Source organism: Erithacus rubecula (assembly GCF_903797595.1).
Source record: "Erithacus rubecula genome assembly, chromosome: 9".
NCBI lineage: Eukaryota > Metazoa > Chordata > Aves > Passeriformes > Muscicapidae > Erithacus > Erithacus rubecula.
Genome location: NC_136660.1, coordinates 18,258,537 through 18,275,480, shown reverse-complemented (window position 1 = coordinate 18,275,480; position 16,944 = coordinate 18,258,537). Strand labels below are relative to the sequence as shown.

General features: G+C 47.1%; 1 protein-coding gene across 3 annotated transcripts; it reads left to right on the top strand.

The window, feature by feature from the left end:
* The first annotated feature begins 295 nt into the window (after positions 1–295).
* Positions 296–16,445, top strand: CXCL12 (C-X-C motif chemokine ligand 12). 3 transcript variants are annotated; one of them, XM_079313068.1, is made up of 5 exons: positions 296–524; positions 5,322–5,439; positions 8,735–8,821; positions 12,317–12,414; positions 14,183–16,445. In XM_079313068.1, the coding sequence occupies exons 1-5, from the start codon at positions 464–466 to the stop codon at positions 14,212–14,214; spliced, it is 396 nt and encodes a 131-aa protein (XP_079169194.1). In that variant the 5' UTR covers positions 296–463; the 3' UTR covers positions 14,215–16,445. The 3 variants fall into 3 exon arrangements, with proteins under 3 accessions (XP_079169194.1, XP_079169196.1, XP_079169195.1); XM_079313070.1 differs by lacking the exons at positions 12,317–12,414; positions 14,183–16,445 and adding an exon at positions 10,244–11,008 and having other exon boundaries at positions 305–524; XM_079313069.1 differs by lacking the exon at positions 12,317–12,414 and having other exon boundaries at positions 313–524.
* The last annotated feature ends 499 nt before the right edge of the window (positions 16,446–16,944 follow it).

Sequence of the window (16,944 nt, the reverse complement as noted above, 5' to 3'; positions counted from 1 at the left end):
AGCTCTGGTTCAGGACCCGCCGGGCCGGGGTGGCACAGTTTGGTGAAGAAACAATTTTTTTCCCCCGGCTGGGGCTGGATGGGGTGGAGGTGATGCGGTCACTGCCACAGCCCCGAGCCCGGTCCCGGCGCTGGTGGGACAGGCGCTGTGCCTGGGGGGAGGCTGCCGGACCGACGGAGCGAGGCGAGGAGCCCTCGCTCTTTTGGTTTCTTTCCAACCATTTTTTTAGCAGAGGAAGGATGTAATAACATGCCACGGGCAATAAATCACAGTCTAGCTACTCCCCCTGGCTCTCCTCCCCCCGCCCCCAGCCCCTCTATAGCGGGAGGGGCGGAGGGGCCGCCAGCAGAGCGCCGCGGCCGCCGGGACGAGCAGAGCAGAGCAGAGCAGAGCAGAGCAGAGCAGAGCAGAGCAGAGCAGAGCAGAGCAGAGCAGAGCAGCGCCTGCCGCCTCCTCAGCCAGCATGGACCTCCGCGCCCTGGCAATGCTCGCCCTCGCCCTGGCCGTCATCTCCCTCTCGGAGGGTAAGTGAACTGCTCGGGAGCGATGGTCCCGCGGAAATCCCCGCTCTTCCCCGCTCTCCTCGCAGCTACACCGCTCTCTCGGCTCTACCGGCCGCGGCTCAGATGTGTCTGGCTGTGCTGAGCTGCAGGCAGGCAGGCTCCCATTCCTCCCTCTCCTCCATCCCTCCCTGTTTTTTTTCAAAGCGCTGGCCAAAGCGGTCCTCTCTGCCAAACTCGCCCCAGATTGAAGTCGTCTGGGGGAAGACTTTCAACAGCGCTCGGTCTGCAGGGAGGTGGTTTGGCTGCAAAATATGCATATCGACTTTCCCTCTAACAAAAAAACTCCAACCCTGAAAGTTGCAAGAAATTAGAAACAGGCGGTTGTCGGGTTCCTCTTGTGTCCCCTGTCGTGATCTATCTTTCCTCAATCAGGGCAGAGCTGAGCCAAGGCGGTCGCTCTGCAGGAATTTAGGGCAGCCCCGGCGCGCTGCACGGGGAGGTTTCGGGGGCTCAGGGAGCTGCGTGTCGCGCCCGGTGACAGCGACAGCTGCCCGCTCTGCTTTGCCGGCTGTGCTCTGTGCAAGCCTCCGCGTTCGGGCGGCCCCGGAGACAGCGGCAACCCGCGGTTCTTGCTCCGCATGCCGCAGGGAGCCCTGTGCCCGGGCAGCGCGCACGGCGCGGGGCAGCCGCGCTCCCCAGGCGGGTTCTGCCCGCAACCCCTGGGCATCCTCCGGGCGCTCCTCGTGCGGCTGGCAGAGGTTTGCCACCTCTCGGCCCCTCGTCGAAACTCCTCTGGCTGGGTTTTCAAACCTCCGCTCCAGTTCTGTTCTCTCATTCCTGGGTGTTCCCCACCAGGGAGGCAGAGGATGCCCTCCGGTGCCCTCCTTGTTTAGCCTGACAGAGTTAATTTTCCGCCAAAGTTTCCCCGCTGCCTTTCCGCACAGCAGCCCCGTCCCGCTGGAGCACGGAGCCGGCACTGCCCTGGCGAGGCTCCAGCATCCCGGGCAGGTGGGCTCCGCCGCCTTCGCCGTGTCCTCACCCGGGGCTGCGGTCTGGCAAGCGAGAGCGACGGGTGGCGAAGGCAGAGCCGGGGACCGGGGTGGCAGTGCCAGCTCCAGCCCCTCGCCGCCAACGCCACCAGCTCCGGAGCGGCCGGGCCGCCGGTGCCTGGGTACCTGAGCGGGCTCCCCTCGTCTCTGGGGATAAGGGACCGGGGCTCAGGGCTCTCCTCCCCACTACATCCCTCTGGCAGCACTTTGCTCAGGGCTGGAGGCTGCCACAGCTGCCCAGCTCGGTTCGCCCCCAGCGCCACCCTGGCAGAGGGTGTTTTATGTCGGGGTAAGCGTGTGGGGACCTGGCCACATGAGGAAGGAAATGGCTCTCAAGGGCTGGAGAGAAACTAGTGTAAGGAAAGTGACCCCACCGTCCTGCGGAGTTAAGAGTGGAGTTTTTTGCCTAATTTGTATGCAGTCATGTCTGTAGTGCTCTTAGCCCTGATCCAGAGGGCTCGCAGGGCTGCCGTGTGCTGGGGGGGCAGGTGAGATCTAAATTCCTCTTAGTTAACTGGTAGAGATGTGTCTGTCCATCCCAGCATTACTTTCCAGGGAAATGGAGCTGTCCTACACTTTAAAAAGTTATCGACCATCTCCTGATAATGACGAATGCACCCTAGGCTGAACAGAAGTAGAATGGTGCGTCAATCATATGTTTTGTCTGTTCATGTTCAGCCTGCTTGCCTGGATGTAGCTCCCCTCTCTATTCAAGCATCCATGCAGTAAGTTATTGGTAATTTTACAGCAGAACTGGCAACTCACTCCTTCTCTTGCTGTCCAGTTTCGGTGTGGGTAAAGAGAAGCAGATCCCTGTGGTGTGGATTGGGTGTTGTCTGGCACTGACAAGTGGCCACTCTGTGAGAGCATTTTGTGTGTGCTTTGTCTCTAGAGAGAATTTGTCAGCAAAAGTAGGTGTTCAGAGCCAACAAAACTCGGCTTGAGTTAGAAAACAATAAAACTATTTATTATTTAAAAAATTCTTAAACACAAAACACTCAGACCCCTTCAAACTCTTCTAGTCGAGGCCAAAAGAGATGTTCTCTTTTTGTCTAAGTAAAATTAGGCTGAAGGAATGACACCGAAATGTCAAACTAGCATCTGGCTGTTCTGTGACTTTGGCTCTATTCAACCATTTTAGCCAAATGTGCCAGACAGACAAAGGTCTCAAAAGCTTAGTGTGCCATCAGTTATATGTTTTCATGTAATAAGCCAATTAACAGATTATACTAATTTGCTGTACTGAGAGAATGGCTTCAGCTTGTGCTCAGTGTTTGATAGACATCAGGGAATGCACAGTACAAATTGGAGATTAATTAATCAGCTCTAATGTGCATGCAACAATATGATCCAGACTTTGAAAGGAGATAAGAAATGGGTTTGTCAGCTTCAGAGTAAGACCAAAAATGTTCTCTTCCTAAGTTATGGTCTCCAAACAGTCCCTTCCCTTTCCTACTTTTGGAATATAGGGGTTCATGTGTCGGAAGATGCCACACGCACCAGTTTGCCCTGGTTTTGAGCCTTGTTGTGGCACAGTGAGACAAGGGGCAGTGGCAGGAGTTACTGGCTCTGTTACTACTCTGTTGGTGATACAGAGCTGGTCCTGTGGGTGCCTGTGCTGCCATTCCCTGGCCCTCAGTGCCTGCTCAGATCACCAAGAAAGGCACACAGAAATACCAAAGGGATTCTTGTGCTCGGAGGGGGTTTGTCATTCCACTTCACATTGGGGTGACAGAACACTGAATACGGGGGCTTCCCCTCTTCCTTGCTGTACTAGATGTGTTTTCCTGGGCAGGAATTTTGGCACATATTTAGTCATGGTTAAACTTTCTCTACTTTTGATTTTGAATGGTATGGGATTGAAAATCCCTCCTAGAGTCTGAGAATGCACAGGATTGCATTATCAAATCATGGATCTGAACAGTTCATCTCTTGCATGTTGTTTAAGTTAAAGCTGGCTTAAACTCAGTTGGGACAAACTTGCAGAGACACTATCACTGCAGCTGTGCTGAGTGTTGTTGTATGGATGTATTCAGTTTCAGCCTCCCTTTCCAATACAAACTCACACATGTGTAGCTATCAGGCACAGATTTGCAGTGGGAAATCCTGGTGCCTGCCTCGCTTCTTTCCACATTAGCACTAGCCAGCCTAATCCATGTTCTTGAGGCTCACCCTGCAGCCCTCCTTCCTCCTTCCCCTGCAGATTAACTCATAAATGGAACCACTGCTAGCAGTGCCAGAAAACTGATAGAAAAGTCCTTCGATTTTTTCGATTTATAGTCCAGATTCTGGTGTGAATCAGGAGAAGCTCTACTCCCACTGACTAATTCCTCTCCTGTGGGATCTGATTCTGGCTTATCTCTTGATAGAGACACTGGTAAAAAAAGAGGGTTTCCCTCTTCAGGACAGGGCAATTTCATCCTGTTGTCTGTGGTTATGTGTGCTAGAGACAGGCACCGGTAAATGTGCAGTATATGTAGATCTACTGCACTTGAAAACCTGTCTCTCTTCTCACCTTCCTAGACAGCTGTTTAGGAATTTCAAGCCCTTCCCTGCTCTTTATCTCCTCATTTGCCTTTAAAAGGAGCTGTGTTTGGTGCTGCAAGTATTCCTGTGTGGCTAAACAAATAGGATGGCAGATTGCCATATGGGATCTCAAGTCCTGTCAGATATAGATCTGACCATCTACAGCATGAGCCAGATTTTAAGGGTTAGGTGTACGCATTTAATTCCTCCCAGGGGCTGAAAACTGCTCCACTGGGAAAAATCTCAGCCTTCTCTCAAACTTCTAGGCAAGGTTTCTGTTCTTGTATTTTAATGTGCATGGAGCTTTCAAACTTGCATTCCGAGTAAAGACCATACTGAGGTGCACTTGATTGCCAGTAATTAAGTTGTCTCATAGAGAAATCGGGTAGCAGAGGCTGTGGCGGGCGCCAGGCTGCTTTTCTCGGTCCTGCATGCATATACATGGCAGATTTTTAGCCTCGGGGGTTAAACTTAATTCGGTCCCTAGTGATGCCAGTGACAGAGCTCTCATCCAGCCTGGTGGCCCCTGAATAGTGTATTGGGGATGCCCTGGCTGATAAGTGTCTCCTCGATTGCCTTACTGGAGCCGCAGGCTAGAAATGCAAGAGGCTCCCGAGAGTTCTTTGAGAGGCCGCCGGGATCCCGCATCCCTGAGCCGCAGCTCCTCGTGCGGGGGCAATGCTGGGAGCCAGGGCTGGCTGCGGTGCGGAAAGGTCAGCTGGGCCCTGGGAACCCTGCAAAACCACAGCTTTTCTGAAGCCTCTAAGTCCCCTGTGAAAAGCCTGCACCTGAGCCGAGCCGTTTTGATCTGAACTCCTTGGAATTCATCGCTTTCTTCTGGCTACCTTCTAATTTGGCCTCGGGTCAAAATCGTTTGAGTAGAACAACACCGAGGACAAGTGCTCCCTCTTTTTGCCTTTATCTTGTCTAATTACCAGGAGCATCCCTGGACAATGGAGCGGCTCCTTATTCTAATCTCTTCGATTTTACTTATCTCCATTTTCTCTCCCTCGTCTTTTGTCTTCCAAAATCCCACGCACCCTTATTGAAAGGCTGGGCACTGAGCTGAAGGGATTGTGCTCGGAGCTGTGGGCAAATGCTCTCCCAAAGCCACAGCTTTTCTGCCGCTTTTTTTCACCTACATATTTGGAGGGCGCTTCTTTTCGCTTCTTTTTGACGGGTGTGCCTGTGCTGCTGAGCGGGAGCAAGAGGTAACGTGTCCTTTCCTCCCTTTGTCCCGCAGAGAAACCCGTCAGCCTGACTTACCGATGTCCCTGTCGATTCTACGAGAGCAACGTGGCAAGAGCCAATATTAAGCACCTCAAAATCCTCTCCACACCCAACTGTTCACTTCAGATTGTGTAAGTTCTCTTGCTCTTTTCAGCCGGGTGCAAATCTCGGGCGCTAAAAGGAAGGGTCAGAGAGCTGGTGCCTGCTCTGCTGGTTGGATTTCAATCCGCCTCATGCCATGGCTCCCAGTTCATCTCTTCACCCCTGTGTCACACAGCTGGACCCTGCTTTGCCCCACAAGGAGCCCAGCTGGTTGTTTCCCAGCTGTGTTCTCTGTGATCTCCCATTGCTGTGCGATCCCATGTCCTGCTCCCCGTGAGAATGTGAGCAGGAATGTCAGACAGGACATTGGATGTGAAGCTTCACACCTTGGGGTAAAAACTTCGTAGCAGTCTGAGTCTTGTAACGAGTCTTCTCCACAGAGTGGAGCTAAACAAGCAAAAGGAATTCCTGTATTCCATGTATCCTGCACAGGAGTACAGACCCTAATTTAGGGATGCTTGCCAGACAGGGGCTGACTGACTAAATTGTAGCACAACAGAACGATGGGTTCCCTATGGAAAATAACCTCTTTTTGTTTGCTGGAAAAGCAACCCTCCTTTTCATAAAATATTGCGATTTTTTTTGTTGTTTGTGTATTTGTGTGTATGTTTTAGGAAGGTCTTTTTTGTTCACTTCTTCATGGGTGACCCCCTCCCAAAATTCAAAATCTTCTGAAGAAAAAAACCCCAGCTTTCATCTTTTCATTCCAAGGGAACCTTAATACTCTCAGCTTCCAGGAGGGTGTCTGGGACTAGATTTGGTTTCAGTGCAGTGATCCCATTACTGGTTCTGTCTTTCACCCATGTGTTGAGCCCTTCCTCTTCCAACTCAGATGCTGTAAAAATCAATTTTTGTCCAAAGCATTTTTGCATTCATAAAACTGACATGGTTTCATGAGATTGCTCAGGAATATACGTGTGTATCCATTCATGAACCAGTTTTTATTAGTATGGTCATTTTTTTCTCCTTTAAACCATGCTGAGTATATCATACAGATTTTATCATGCACTTCTGCCTTAGGATTTGGTGGAGGACAGTTAGAAAAATGTAAGCCTCAGCTGAGAAATAATTTCCTTTCAGAAAAATGGCAAAACCAGCTGTGACTAAGCCTGATCTCTACCTATAAACAATTTTGGTGGCAAGCATGCAATAATACATAGATTTGTGCTCTGGGACTGTCAGTGATGTCATAAGAATCCCAGTGCTAAGGCTTTTTAGAGGATTTGGAATTTTCTAGAGAAAATGACAGCATTTAAGACAGGATAGATTATATATTTCTCTCTAAATTAACATAGGATTATAGTAATTAGAGATAAATAAGAGCATGAAATGTAAAAACAGAAACATCTCACATTCTTGCCCATTCCGATCCAAATGTATTTGTCTGTGGCACACAGAACGTATGAACCTATAGTTCACCCTCTTTTTGTTGATTTCACAAGTAAGTTACTTAAAACATCCCTCCAAGTACTCTTGAAACATGACTTCAAAGTAGGTCTTTATCAAGGAGATGAAATAAATCAAAACTAACACATTAATTTCTCATTGTGATTCATTAAAGCATTAAACAATGCTTTTAAGCATTAAACAATGAAGGTGTAGATAAACTAAAAGCTGCCATTTTCAGGAACAGAGAATCTAAGTGAAGCATACAGTTGCTAGAAGATAATTTGTGGGTTTTGCTGTCTGTTTGTTTGTTTTGCAGAAGTGTATTTTCCTTTTTGGTTATGGGGAGTTGTACCTGAACAAAAAGCCCAAGAGCAGGCTTTTGTCTTTTATTCTATTGGAAATCATCTCTCCAAATCCAGTGGACTCCTGTCAATATCTACTTCCACAAAATCCACACCAAATTCCTTGCTTTTCAGTACGGGGAAATCAACATTTTTAGCAAGTAGACAGTTTAAACCAGTCCAGGTTAAACACCCCATACAATTTCCTATGTCTCTTCCTTGCACAAGAACAGGGGCTGACAGGCTCAGAAAAGGATGTCTGAAGAAATGAGTGTCTCAGTATTAGGTGAGAGGTAATATTAGGTGAGAGGAATTGTGTTGAATGTGGCTGGAGACTGGTTACGTGTGCTTTTGCTTCTGTACCCTGTGAGGTCAGCTCAAGAATTCCCAGGCATCAGCAAATCCATTCTTACACTCTGTTGGTATCACTTAACTGGAAATGCTCCAGCTTGGCACTGCTGTAAGGGAAATATGAATTAGGCCCATTCATCTCTTTACAGGCACAGGGGCTGCAGGACAGATCCTTGATGTGTTTATGTTACAACTGTGCTGTTGCATAACTGCAGCCCAAGGAGCCCTTTTGACCTGTTATTTCTTACACCATCGTTTTATATTCTACAGATTTCATTTTATAAAGGGAAGGACATTATGGCTTCCATCCAGCAAATGTTTAAACAAGTACTGAACTTATTTGTATGGGCACTTCCATAAAACTGCTGCTCTCTGCACTTTCCCAAGGCAGGCAGGCTGTTAAGAGGGGAATTTTGGAGCAGCTGGGGCAGAGGCAGGGTGCTGCAGGAATGTGGGAGATACCAGCTCTTGAGAGGTCCTGAGATCCGTGGAGGGTGAGACCTGTTGATGAAAAGCTATTTGTCCTGTTTCTGAATGAAAGGTTCAGATAGCCCAAATATCAAATTCACAGGGCATTCAAACTAGCTAAAAAGTTTTGCTGTTGGAAGGGCAGCTTGGACATCCAGGAGAAACCCCTCAGGAGGTTTCTGCCTTTGTTTCCAATGCTGAGTGAATACATGAGGGGAAACTTGCCTCTGGCACTGTGGCACTTTCAGTTGTCTTCCTTCCTGCAACTTGTTAATTCAGTCTTGTATAGAACAAAAAACTAACAAGTGACCACTCCTTTCTTTCAGAACATCCTAGAGGTGTCTGTCCTCAAAACATGTGAAACTTCAGTTTCGGGTTGAATCTAAAAGCTGTTCTTAATCAATTCCTTGCAAAAATTACCTGTATTTACCGTGTCAGTATTTCCAAATGAAATTTTTTCTGTTGTTGGCACTGAATTCATTCATTCATTCATTCAGGTATGAACTGGAAGCCTTAGATTCAAATTCTGTGTCTGTTCCACTCTCACATGATTCCCAATGCACACCACAAGGGCCTGTCAAAGGAGACAGATGGTTTCCAAACCAGGGATACTTATAACAGGTGACTCAAGGGTGGGAGAAATAACCCATCCTCCTCATGGGTTAGCCAAGAGCAGCACTGGCACCCAAGGAAAATAAGGCACAGGGGTGGGGGGGTGGGTATGGGCTGAGGAGCTTTGTGCACCAGACTCATTCTGACTTTTCTCCTTTGGCAGTGCAAGGCTCAAGAGCAACAGCAAGCAAGTGTGCATTGATCCCAAGTTAAAGTGGATCCAGGAATATCTGGAGAAAGCTTTAAACAAGTAAGGCAAGAGACAAATGGACTTAACAGCTAACATCATGAGTTATTAAAGGGTAGAACATTAAGGGCTGGCTTTTACCATGTGGACAATCGTGGAATCAGATATTGTTTCAAAGAAGGGTTTGGAGTTGACCTAATTTGTATTAAAACACAGTTTCTAATATATCCTAGATGTTAAACTAAGAATTTTGCCAGGGTTTGAGGCAAAAGTTATGCTAATGAGTGTGTTCTGGGGTCCTGAACTCATCCTCTTTTAAAAAAGAAAGCTGTTCTCCCAAGGAAAATTCTTCCTTTATGCCCTTTATTCCCAACCAAACTACAATTACTTCAGAATCTATATTGTGCAGTGTCTTTGGAGCCCCTTCTCTGTTACACTGGGTGTCTGCTTGCACAGGCAGTTGAGGCCTAGGGATTTTTGGTGCTAAAAACTGTTTCTCTGCTGCCCATTGTGGAATGCTGTTAATATTGGCCAAGGCACGATGAGCTACCATGAATAATCCTTTCCCACAACACCAGGGGAAAACCAGCCAAACTTGGGAAATTTGGACTTGTAAAATCTATTTTATTCCCCTTGAAAATGGTTGATTGTGTCTACTTTGAGGTGGAGCTCAGCCCATCTCTGTTCAATTTTCTGCTGAAAAGAGCAGCACTGAGCACATTTTTGTGCTGAACTGCAGGGGAGGGCTCCAGCCTTCCAGCACTGAAGGATGGTACACACCAAATGATGGTACAAAGCATTCCCAGAGCCCTGGGCTGTGGTTGATCCAGCAGCAACATTTTGGCCAGCTAGCCTACCTGTGCACTCAGCATCCTGCCACCCTTGCCATCTCATTCCCCCCTCAGTAACTGCGCTGTAACCCTGCTGAAACCCTCCCCTGCATCTGTAGGGTGAAGGCAGGGCTGGAATCCAATCATTGGCAAAAGCAATGCATTATTGGGGAAGGGATCTGCCAAACAAGGGGCAGAGTTAAAAAAAGAGGAAAAAATCTTTGTCCCCTTGTGTTCCTACAATAAGCAAGGGGGAAAATGCCACCAGAAGTAGAGAGAGATTCCTCCATGTGTCCCTTTTGGGGACTGCACTGGGGCCAAGAGTGAGGAGGAAGAAGGAAGGGAGCCAGCTAACAAAGTCAATGAGATTCCAGCCCTGACAGCTACTCCCATCTCATCTGATGCTCAGTGCCTTCTTTGTTGCCAGCACTCAGCCCTTTTGTCCTTTGGACAAATTCTCTGCAGAGGTGATCCAGGTTAATGCTGCCAGAATGGCTTTGACTGAAGCTAAGAGCAGAATGTGGCCCATGCTGAATATCCCAGGAACCTGAGCTGCTTGGTTTTAAAACCTAAGAAAATCCTCAAGCTCCTGCTTAAGTTTCTGCTTGCTATCATCCCCAACCTGAAACTTAGGAGGCATTTTATAAATCTGCAGGGCTGGGCAAATATGATTATGTGCCTGTCTGACTTAAGGGAGCAACTCAGCTGGAACATGTTCTGCTCTCACTACCACTAGTGAAGATCTGAGACCAGCTCTACTGAAACCAGTGACTGCCTGATCTCCAGACAGATTCTGGGTTTTGTTTACCCAATGCTAATACAGATTAGCAATTCTGCCAATTTGATGGATTCATCCTGGTTTACATTGAGTAACTAGAGAGAATTTGGTTCCCGCTCTATGAAATAAGATGACAGAAAGCATATATCTCCATCACCTAATCCTGTAATCATGGCATTGTGTTCATTTTCCAGCTAGTAATGCTAGCACCAGTGGCATTTTCATGCTCCACAGACAGTCAGGGTTCTGTCTGTAGCATTTTCACAAGGCATGTTTTTGATATATTTTAGTGCACAGCTTTGACTTCTTCAGTGAAATGTACTTTGGAATATATTTATAGTGCATCAAACAATTCATATATTTGAATTGGAGCCATATGAATGTTGGTAGTTTAAAACATGGATATCCCACTAAACTACTAACAGCTTGTAAAATGAATCTATATAGATCTATAAATGTTAATGTAGCTATCAGTTTCAATCAGCCATATATTATATTTTTTCACTTGTACCGAAATTGTATGAAATGTGACATTACCCTATATGCACTAGCAATAAAATGGCTAATTGTTTCATGTTATGAAAACCCAATTGTACATGGGAATTTATTTTTCTGGAATAAAATCAATACGTTTTGTAGAAAGGGCTCTTGTAATTGCTTAAGTAGAATCCAAACTGTGAAGACATCTTAATCTATACCAGTACTTCAATATGAGAATATCTTCAGTGTTATAATCTGCAGCTAAGGGCAAGGAAAAGTTCTTTAAGTAGTTAAATATGAAACCAGAAATGGTTTTTACTAGGGAATTATTTTGCTCACTAATTCTGCTTAGCATTTATTATTGCTTCACATTCATCACATCTCCATGTAATATACACATGAGACATCAGCAAAACACATCCAGGCTGTCAGGAATCCAAATTCCTTAACTGGCTTTAAAAATCATTGTGCAGCTGCTGTGGCAAACATCATTCAACATCCATCCATTTTATAGGTATGGAGCAAATCAATCCTTTCTTGAAATAGATAACAAAAAATCCTCAATCCCTTCTGCACAGTCCCAGCCATCATTCATGGTACATTGCCTCCCTTTCCCTCCTTCCCTTGAACAAGGATGTGCAAAGTCAGGCCTTTACAGAGTTAACAGAGCCCATCTTGTCCCCTGTCTTGTTAACACAGTCCCACTTCAGAGCTTCCCTCCTTCAAGATGCCAGAGTCCTTCAAGAGTCCATCAAGCTCTGTGGCTACTGCAGACACACAGGAGAGATTTGATGGATCTGGAGAAGATAACAAAGTCACATGGGAAAAATCCACTAAACCAGCTGGGAGAGAGGAAAAGAAACTCTGAATGTGTAGGGCTTGGCAGCCAAGCCCTGCTGCTGCCTTCCAAACCTTGGTGTGGCAGTTCTTCCTAATTTCTAACCTAAGTGACAGTGAAAAACAAGATGCCAGGACAATCTCCCAGTACTCCACCAAGTGTGTGCTGGGTCAAGGCCCCACAGGAAAGGGGACAATGTGGGTGATTCTATTTACAGCCTTGTTTTAAGGCACCAAATGCCCACAAACCCCCTCAGAGTAGCCACTGGCTCTTGCTGATGTCAGCAGGAATACTGGGTGGGAAGCCAGAAATCAGCTCCCCTCTGCTTTCACTGGACCTCAGGGGGAACTTTTTGGATGCTGAGGCTCCTTGCTGAGAAATTCTGGAAGGCATTTGGGGAGGCTTTGACATTTTGGGTAAAAGGGTTGTTCTGGCCTCAGAGTTTGCAAATATTCTTCCACCAGGACACTTGTACTTGTCTGGCATTTCTCTCAGACTGAGGTTATATGAAAGAAGATGTTGCATTTGCACCCTGCCAGCAAGATATGAAGGGACCATAGGGTAAATGTGAATGAGGCCTTTGTATATGGATAATTTATGGCAGTCTTTTTTGTATTTTTCTTTTAATTTAGACCACGTCATCGCACTCATAAAAAAAAGCAACAGAAGAAACGGGGCCCACGCTGCCCTTCCCGTGCAACACCACTAAAGTCTCCAGGGAGAAAGAATGGTAGGAGGCATTAGTTTCTGAGCTGGGACACCTCAGGTTGAAGTCCCTGCTCTTCCCCTGACCATCTTGTGGGACCTTGGGCAAATATATTAGCCTATGCAGATCTCCATTTCCCCCATATTTGTTATATGGAAGGGAGGATGACATCTCTCCCCTTCCAGCAAAGGAGTATTATACAGATAAAACTCTCAAAGCATGGGGAAAGCTTAGCTACAACAGATGTGAGATGATTTTACAAATGGGAAAATGGACACACAAAGAGACCAAAATAAACCTGAAGCAAAGACAAGGTCAAAAACAGGGTAAAGGTTTGGCAGCCCTATTTATTTTAGCTCCAATATCAAACTGACAGAGTTAAACTATAACAGCTGTGAATTTGCCACTGGTGTTTTTAAATGAAAAATGCAGCACCATGTGGTGGCAACATGATGTGGTGCATGGGTGACTGGCTGATGCCTCTCCTATGGGAGATGCTAGGCAAGTCCCAGAGAATGTTGTATATGTGATATATGCCAATGCTCTGGCTGTCCCAGGGTTTTTTTTTCATCACAAAGGTGGTTTGTCCTGCCTTTCTGCCCCAGAAGAAATAGGGTTACTGCTGGGATATTGGAAAAGATGTCTTCAGAGGAAAAATTTTCCTCGTGGTTTAGTCATTGTCTTTGTGCCTAGATGAGTTTTCTGAGACTACCTTTACTGGGAGTCACAGTGTCCAGCTGTGGTGACAGAGCCTTAGCTGTCCAGCAGGCATTGGAAGGGGTGTTTGGCAAGCTGTGCTGAGACATCAGTTTGAATGCCTGGTGCTTACCCTCTGACTCTCGTAACCCAGTCTGAGTGACCTCATCTAGGCTGCAAAAGCCTGATCAGCCTGGATCAGGAACAGGGGTCACTTCAGACAAAACCTGGAGCCACCAGCACCAGCTGGCTCCTTGCTCTGAGTGACCCACACACACAGGACACTTGCACTTTGCTGTGATGCCTAACCCACCCTCTCCTGGGCACCATGCTCACGCTGAGCATGGGAGACTCCATTTGTCTGCACCCCAGCTGAGCCCCCTGCCTCAGCCCTTCAGGCTCACAGGGTTCTGTGCAGTGCTGCCTGTCTCCTCCCCTTCTCTGGGCAGCTGGGCACCACAGCTCTGACGTGGTCCCCAGCTGCTGACAGCAGGTGAGGTCCCAGGCAGGGAGCTCAGGGGTGGCTCCTGGCTGGCCCCACTCTCCAGCCACCCACGGTGGGAGCTGGACAAGGGCAGAGCATGGGCTGCCCTCTACATTCCTCCATCCTCACAGACACCTGGCTCTCTCTGGAGCTGCAGTCCATGATCTCCATCAGAGCTGTGGGATAGGAGCAGGTAGAGGAGGCATTCCCAGTGCCACCTGCTCTGCTATGGGGCTGCTCACAAATGGTTACTCTCTCCTTTCCCTGCTGTATTTTTTTGCCAAGTTTCTTTGCCCACCGATAATTCTCTGCTCTGGCTTTTAAGTCCAGAATAAGCTTTCTAGCCAGCCTTCCTCCTGTATTAGTTCTGACCACCTTACTAACTGTGATGAGCACAACCTGCCCAAAATAACACCCATTGCTGGGTTTGCCCTGCTGGGTCCCAGTAGCTCCTTGTGGAGAACTTCTCCCAAAATGTTCAGCAGTTGCTGGTTGGAGGGGCTGCCTTTGGGTTAGTCCAGACACAGATTTGCTGTTTGACTAGGCCTGATAGCAAAGCTTTTGCAACTGAAATAAACCTTAATAGTGTTTCACTTTCTTCTTCATCAACAGGAGGTTCAAGATGTAAGAGGCAAGCATTGTAAGCCGTCTACAGGATTTCTTACTGTAGGAGCCAGAGAGCAGATAACCAGTATTAGGGAATGAATACATTTCACTGCTAACATGCAGCACAAAAGCAACGCTTCACGCATTTCCAAAGGTTTTTTTCTTGGTTACTTTTGGTAGTTTTCTTATTTTGTTTTGTTTTGTTTTGTTTTTTTGTTTGCTTGTTTTTTTCCCCTTGCACAAATTGGCTTGCTTTCACAGTGCTATTTTTATATAGTAAGATGTAACTATTTGAGAAAAATATGATTTTATACAGGTTGGTTTATTACCTAGCACTGGGGGCAGATACCAATTTAAACTAACCCTGTTATTATATAATATTTTATTTTCTTCGTTGTGTAGAGGTCCTGCTTTATTTAACTTTGTTTTGGTTCATGCAAGTCTCCTGGAGTTTTAAACCTAGAAGGACATGAACTGTACAGTGCAATGATGTTGTGTAAGTAGTGCTGGAACTCCTTGCCTCCAGAAGTCATAGAGGCCAAGAACATAGGAACGCTCAAAAGCATCAGACTGATGACACAGGACAACATTACCCTGAGTGGCATTTACAGATATAGTGTATGAGTGATTAAACTCAGGGCTACAGGGCTGAAGCCCTTCTCTGCAGATCAGAAACCTTGCTGACAGCTGTGAGCAGCTGGATCAATGCACATCTGGCATTGCAGGGTGCTAACACTTGGTTTGTAGTAGCTGTGAGTGTTAGGAGCCACTACACAGTTCTGATGTCATCTGGCATTTCCTATGTTCCTGCGTTTCTGATGAGAAATTTAGGAAAAAAAAATAAAAATAAAAGGAATGGGTTATCCAAGCTGTAACCACACAATCATGTTGCAAGATGCTGGAGGAGTCAGATATGCTGCCATGCACCAGGGATCTCCTGCCACCCATCCACAGGAGGTGACTTCAGCTTGCCTGTCTGGCTTTGCTCTGAAGGAGGCTGAGATTCCTTCACCAAGGATGCTGTAGCTCAGCTACTGAACAGTCATACCTGCCTGAGGGCAGTCACACCCCTGATTGCTCTGGAGATACCCAGGAAAGGACATCTGGCCACATCTTGGAGTAGAGAGATGCCTGGGGCAAGAGAGGGGCTGTGCAGTTTGTGGAAGGAGAGGTGTGGAAATGAAGGCAAACACTCACAGCTCCCCAGCCATCATGGGTTTGCTGGTGAATAGACAGCCTCTGGAATTCCCTTTGGAAAGCACAGCCTGGGACAGGCACCAGTCCTTGCACCAATCCCCTCTCTAAGCCAGAAGTTTCTTTCTCTTTATTCCCTCCTGTATACACAATATCTGCTATATGGTATGGAAAGACACCTGCAGCACTGCAATAATCATGTCATGCTGTGCACTGAGATCTGGGGGGAAGCACATTTGTGCAGCCTGTGTTTGTATGTATCTGTGTTTGTATTGTAAACAAAAAATGTTGTAAGATTGTCTTTTTTGAGCTGGTTGATTCAAAAGAAATGTTCCCTCTTCCCTGTAGCCTGTGTCAGGAGCACTGAGAGGGGTGTTTCACAGTTCTGTTTGTGGTAGGCATCTTTAGTGGCAAAGAGGCAATTTGGCTATCCAGGGACTACATTATTTCCATGTGGATTCAGGTAAAAGTCTTGTATTTTCCTTTCTGCAAAACAGGGCTATTGCAGAGAGGCCTTCAGCTGGGAACACTTCACCTCATTTGCTTCAAAGCAGAAACAAACTGCTGTGCCTAAAATATTTGTGTTTATGATTTTGACATTCCTTATCTTGTTATCATTACTAGCCTGGTGCTTTAAGTATATTGTGACTCTGTTTTGAAAGGTCTGGTACCACTGTACTTGATGAGAATTGGAGTTTTGATTTAATATTAGTACATCAGATCCTCTCCTGGAATGGGAAAGAAAGAAATTTTATGAGAACACCAGAGTTTCTTCTATGTTCCCTGGACTGTATTTGATATCCTAGGCTCCATTTCCTGTCCAACACATGAACCTGCATTTGCCAGAGGTGGGCATGTGAGTGTCCGAGCCAAGAATGACTGCAGAAAAGGTCACCCAGGGAAGTGCATTCTTCACACATAACTCCTATCAAAGGACAGCCTGAGGTCTGATTGTTTGCCATTGCAGTGAAAGGAGAATTAAATAATCCCCTGATTTTGATTCAGCAGCATGCCTTGCTCTTGATGACAGGGGCCATGAGCCATTTGTTTCCTTGGCACTCTGGTGAGAAGGTGGGGTGGGTAGATGTGACTGCACAGCCTGGCCAGCTCTGCTGCAGTCCTCATTAACAGGGAGTGCACCTGGGGCCAGCAGCAGCAGGGCAGGTCCCTGGGAGCATGCCAGCCCCACATTACAGCCTGGGCAGGCACAGCTTTGACAGCAGCACTGGGATGAGCAGTGCTGAGGCACCCTGGCCAAGCCCAGGCACCCAGCTCTGGACAGTATAGCCAGGGAGTGGAGGCACTGCAGGAAAGGAAAGGGGGGCTCCTGTCAGCCTTCTCTAGGGGCTGCAGGGCCAGGCTATGCTAAAGCAAGGCTGTGCTGAAGCAAGGGCATTTGTTCCTGAGAGAGATGCATGAGCAGCAGCAGGAGGAAAATGCACTCCATCCAAGGCAGGGGACCATTTACAGCCTGGTGTTTGTCTGGCTGCTCTGCAACCCACACAGAGACCTCTGTGCTGGTGATGCTTCACTTCTCACCTATCTGAGACCCATCAGGGCATGGGGCTGCTCTC

Bases quoted from the DNA above. Each gene is read 5' to 3' on its own strand.
- CXCL12 (XM_079313068.1), top strand. From the start codon at position 464: ATGGACCTCCGCGCCCTGGCAATGCTCGCCCTCGCCCTGGCCGTCATC. The intron at 525-5,321 runs GTAAGTGAACTG...TTTGTCCCGCAG, and splicing joins CGTCATCTCCCTCTCGGAGG to AGAAACCCGTCAGCCTGACT. The intron at 8,822-12,316 runs GTAAGGCAAGAG...CTTTTAATTTAG, and splicing joins CTGGAGAAAGCTTTAAACAA to ACCACGTCATCGCACTCATA.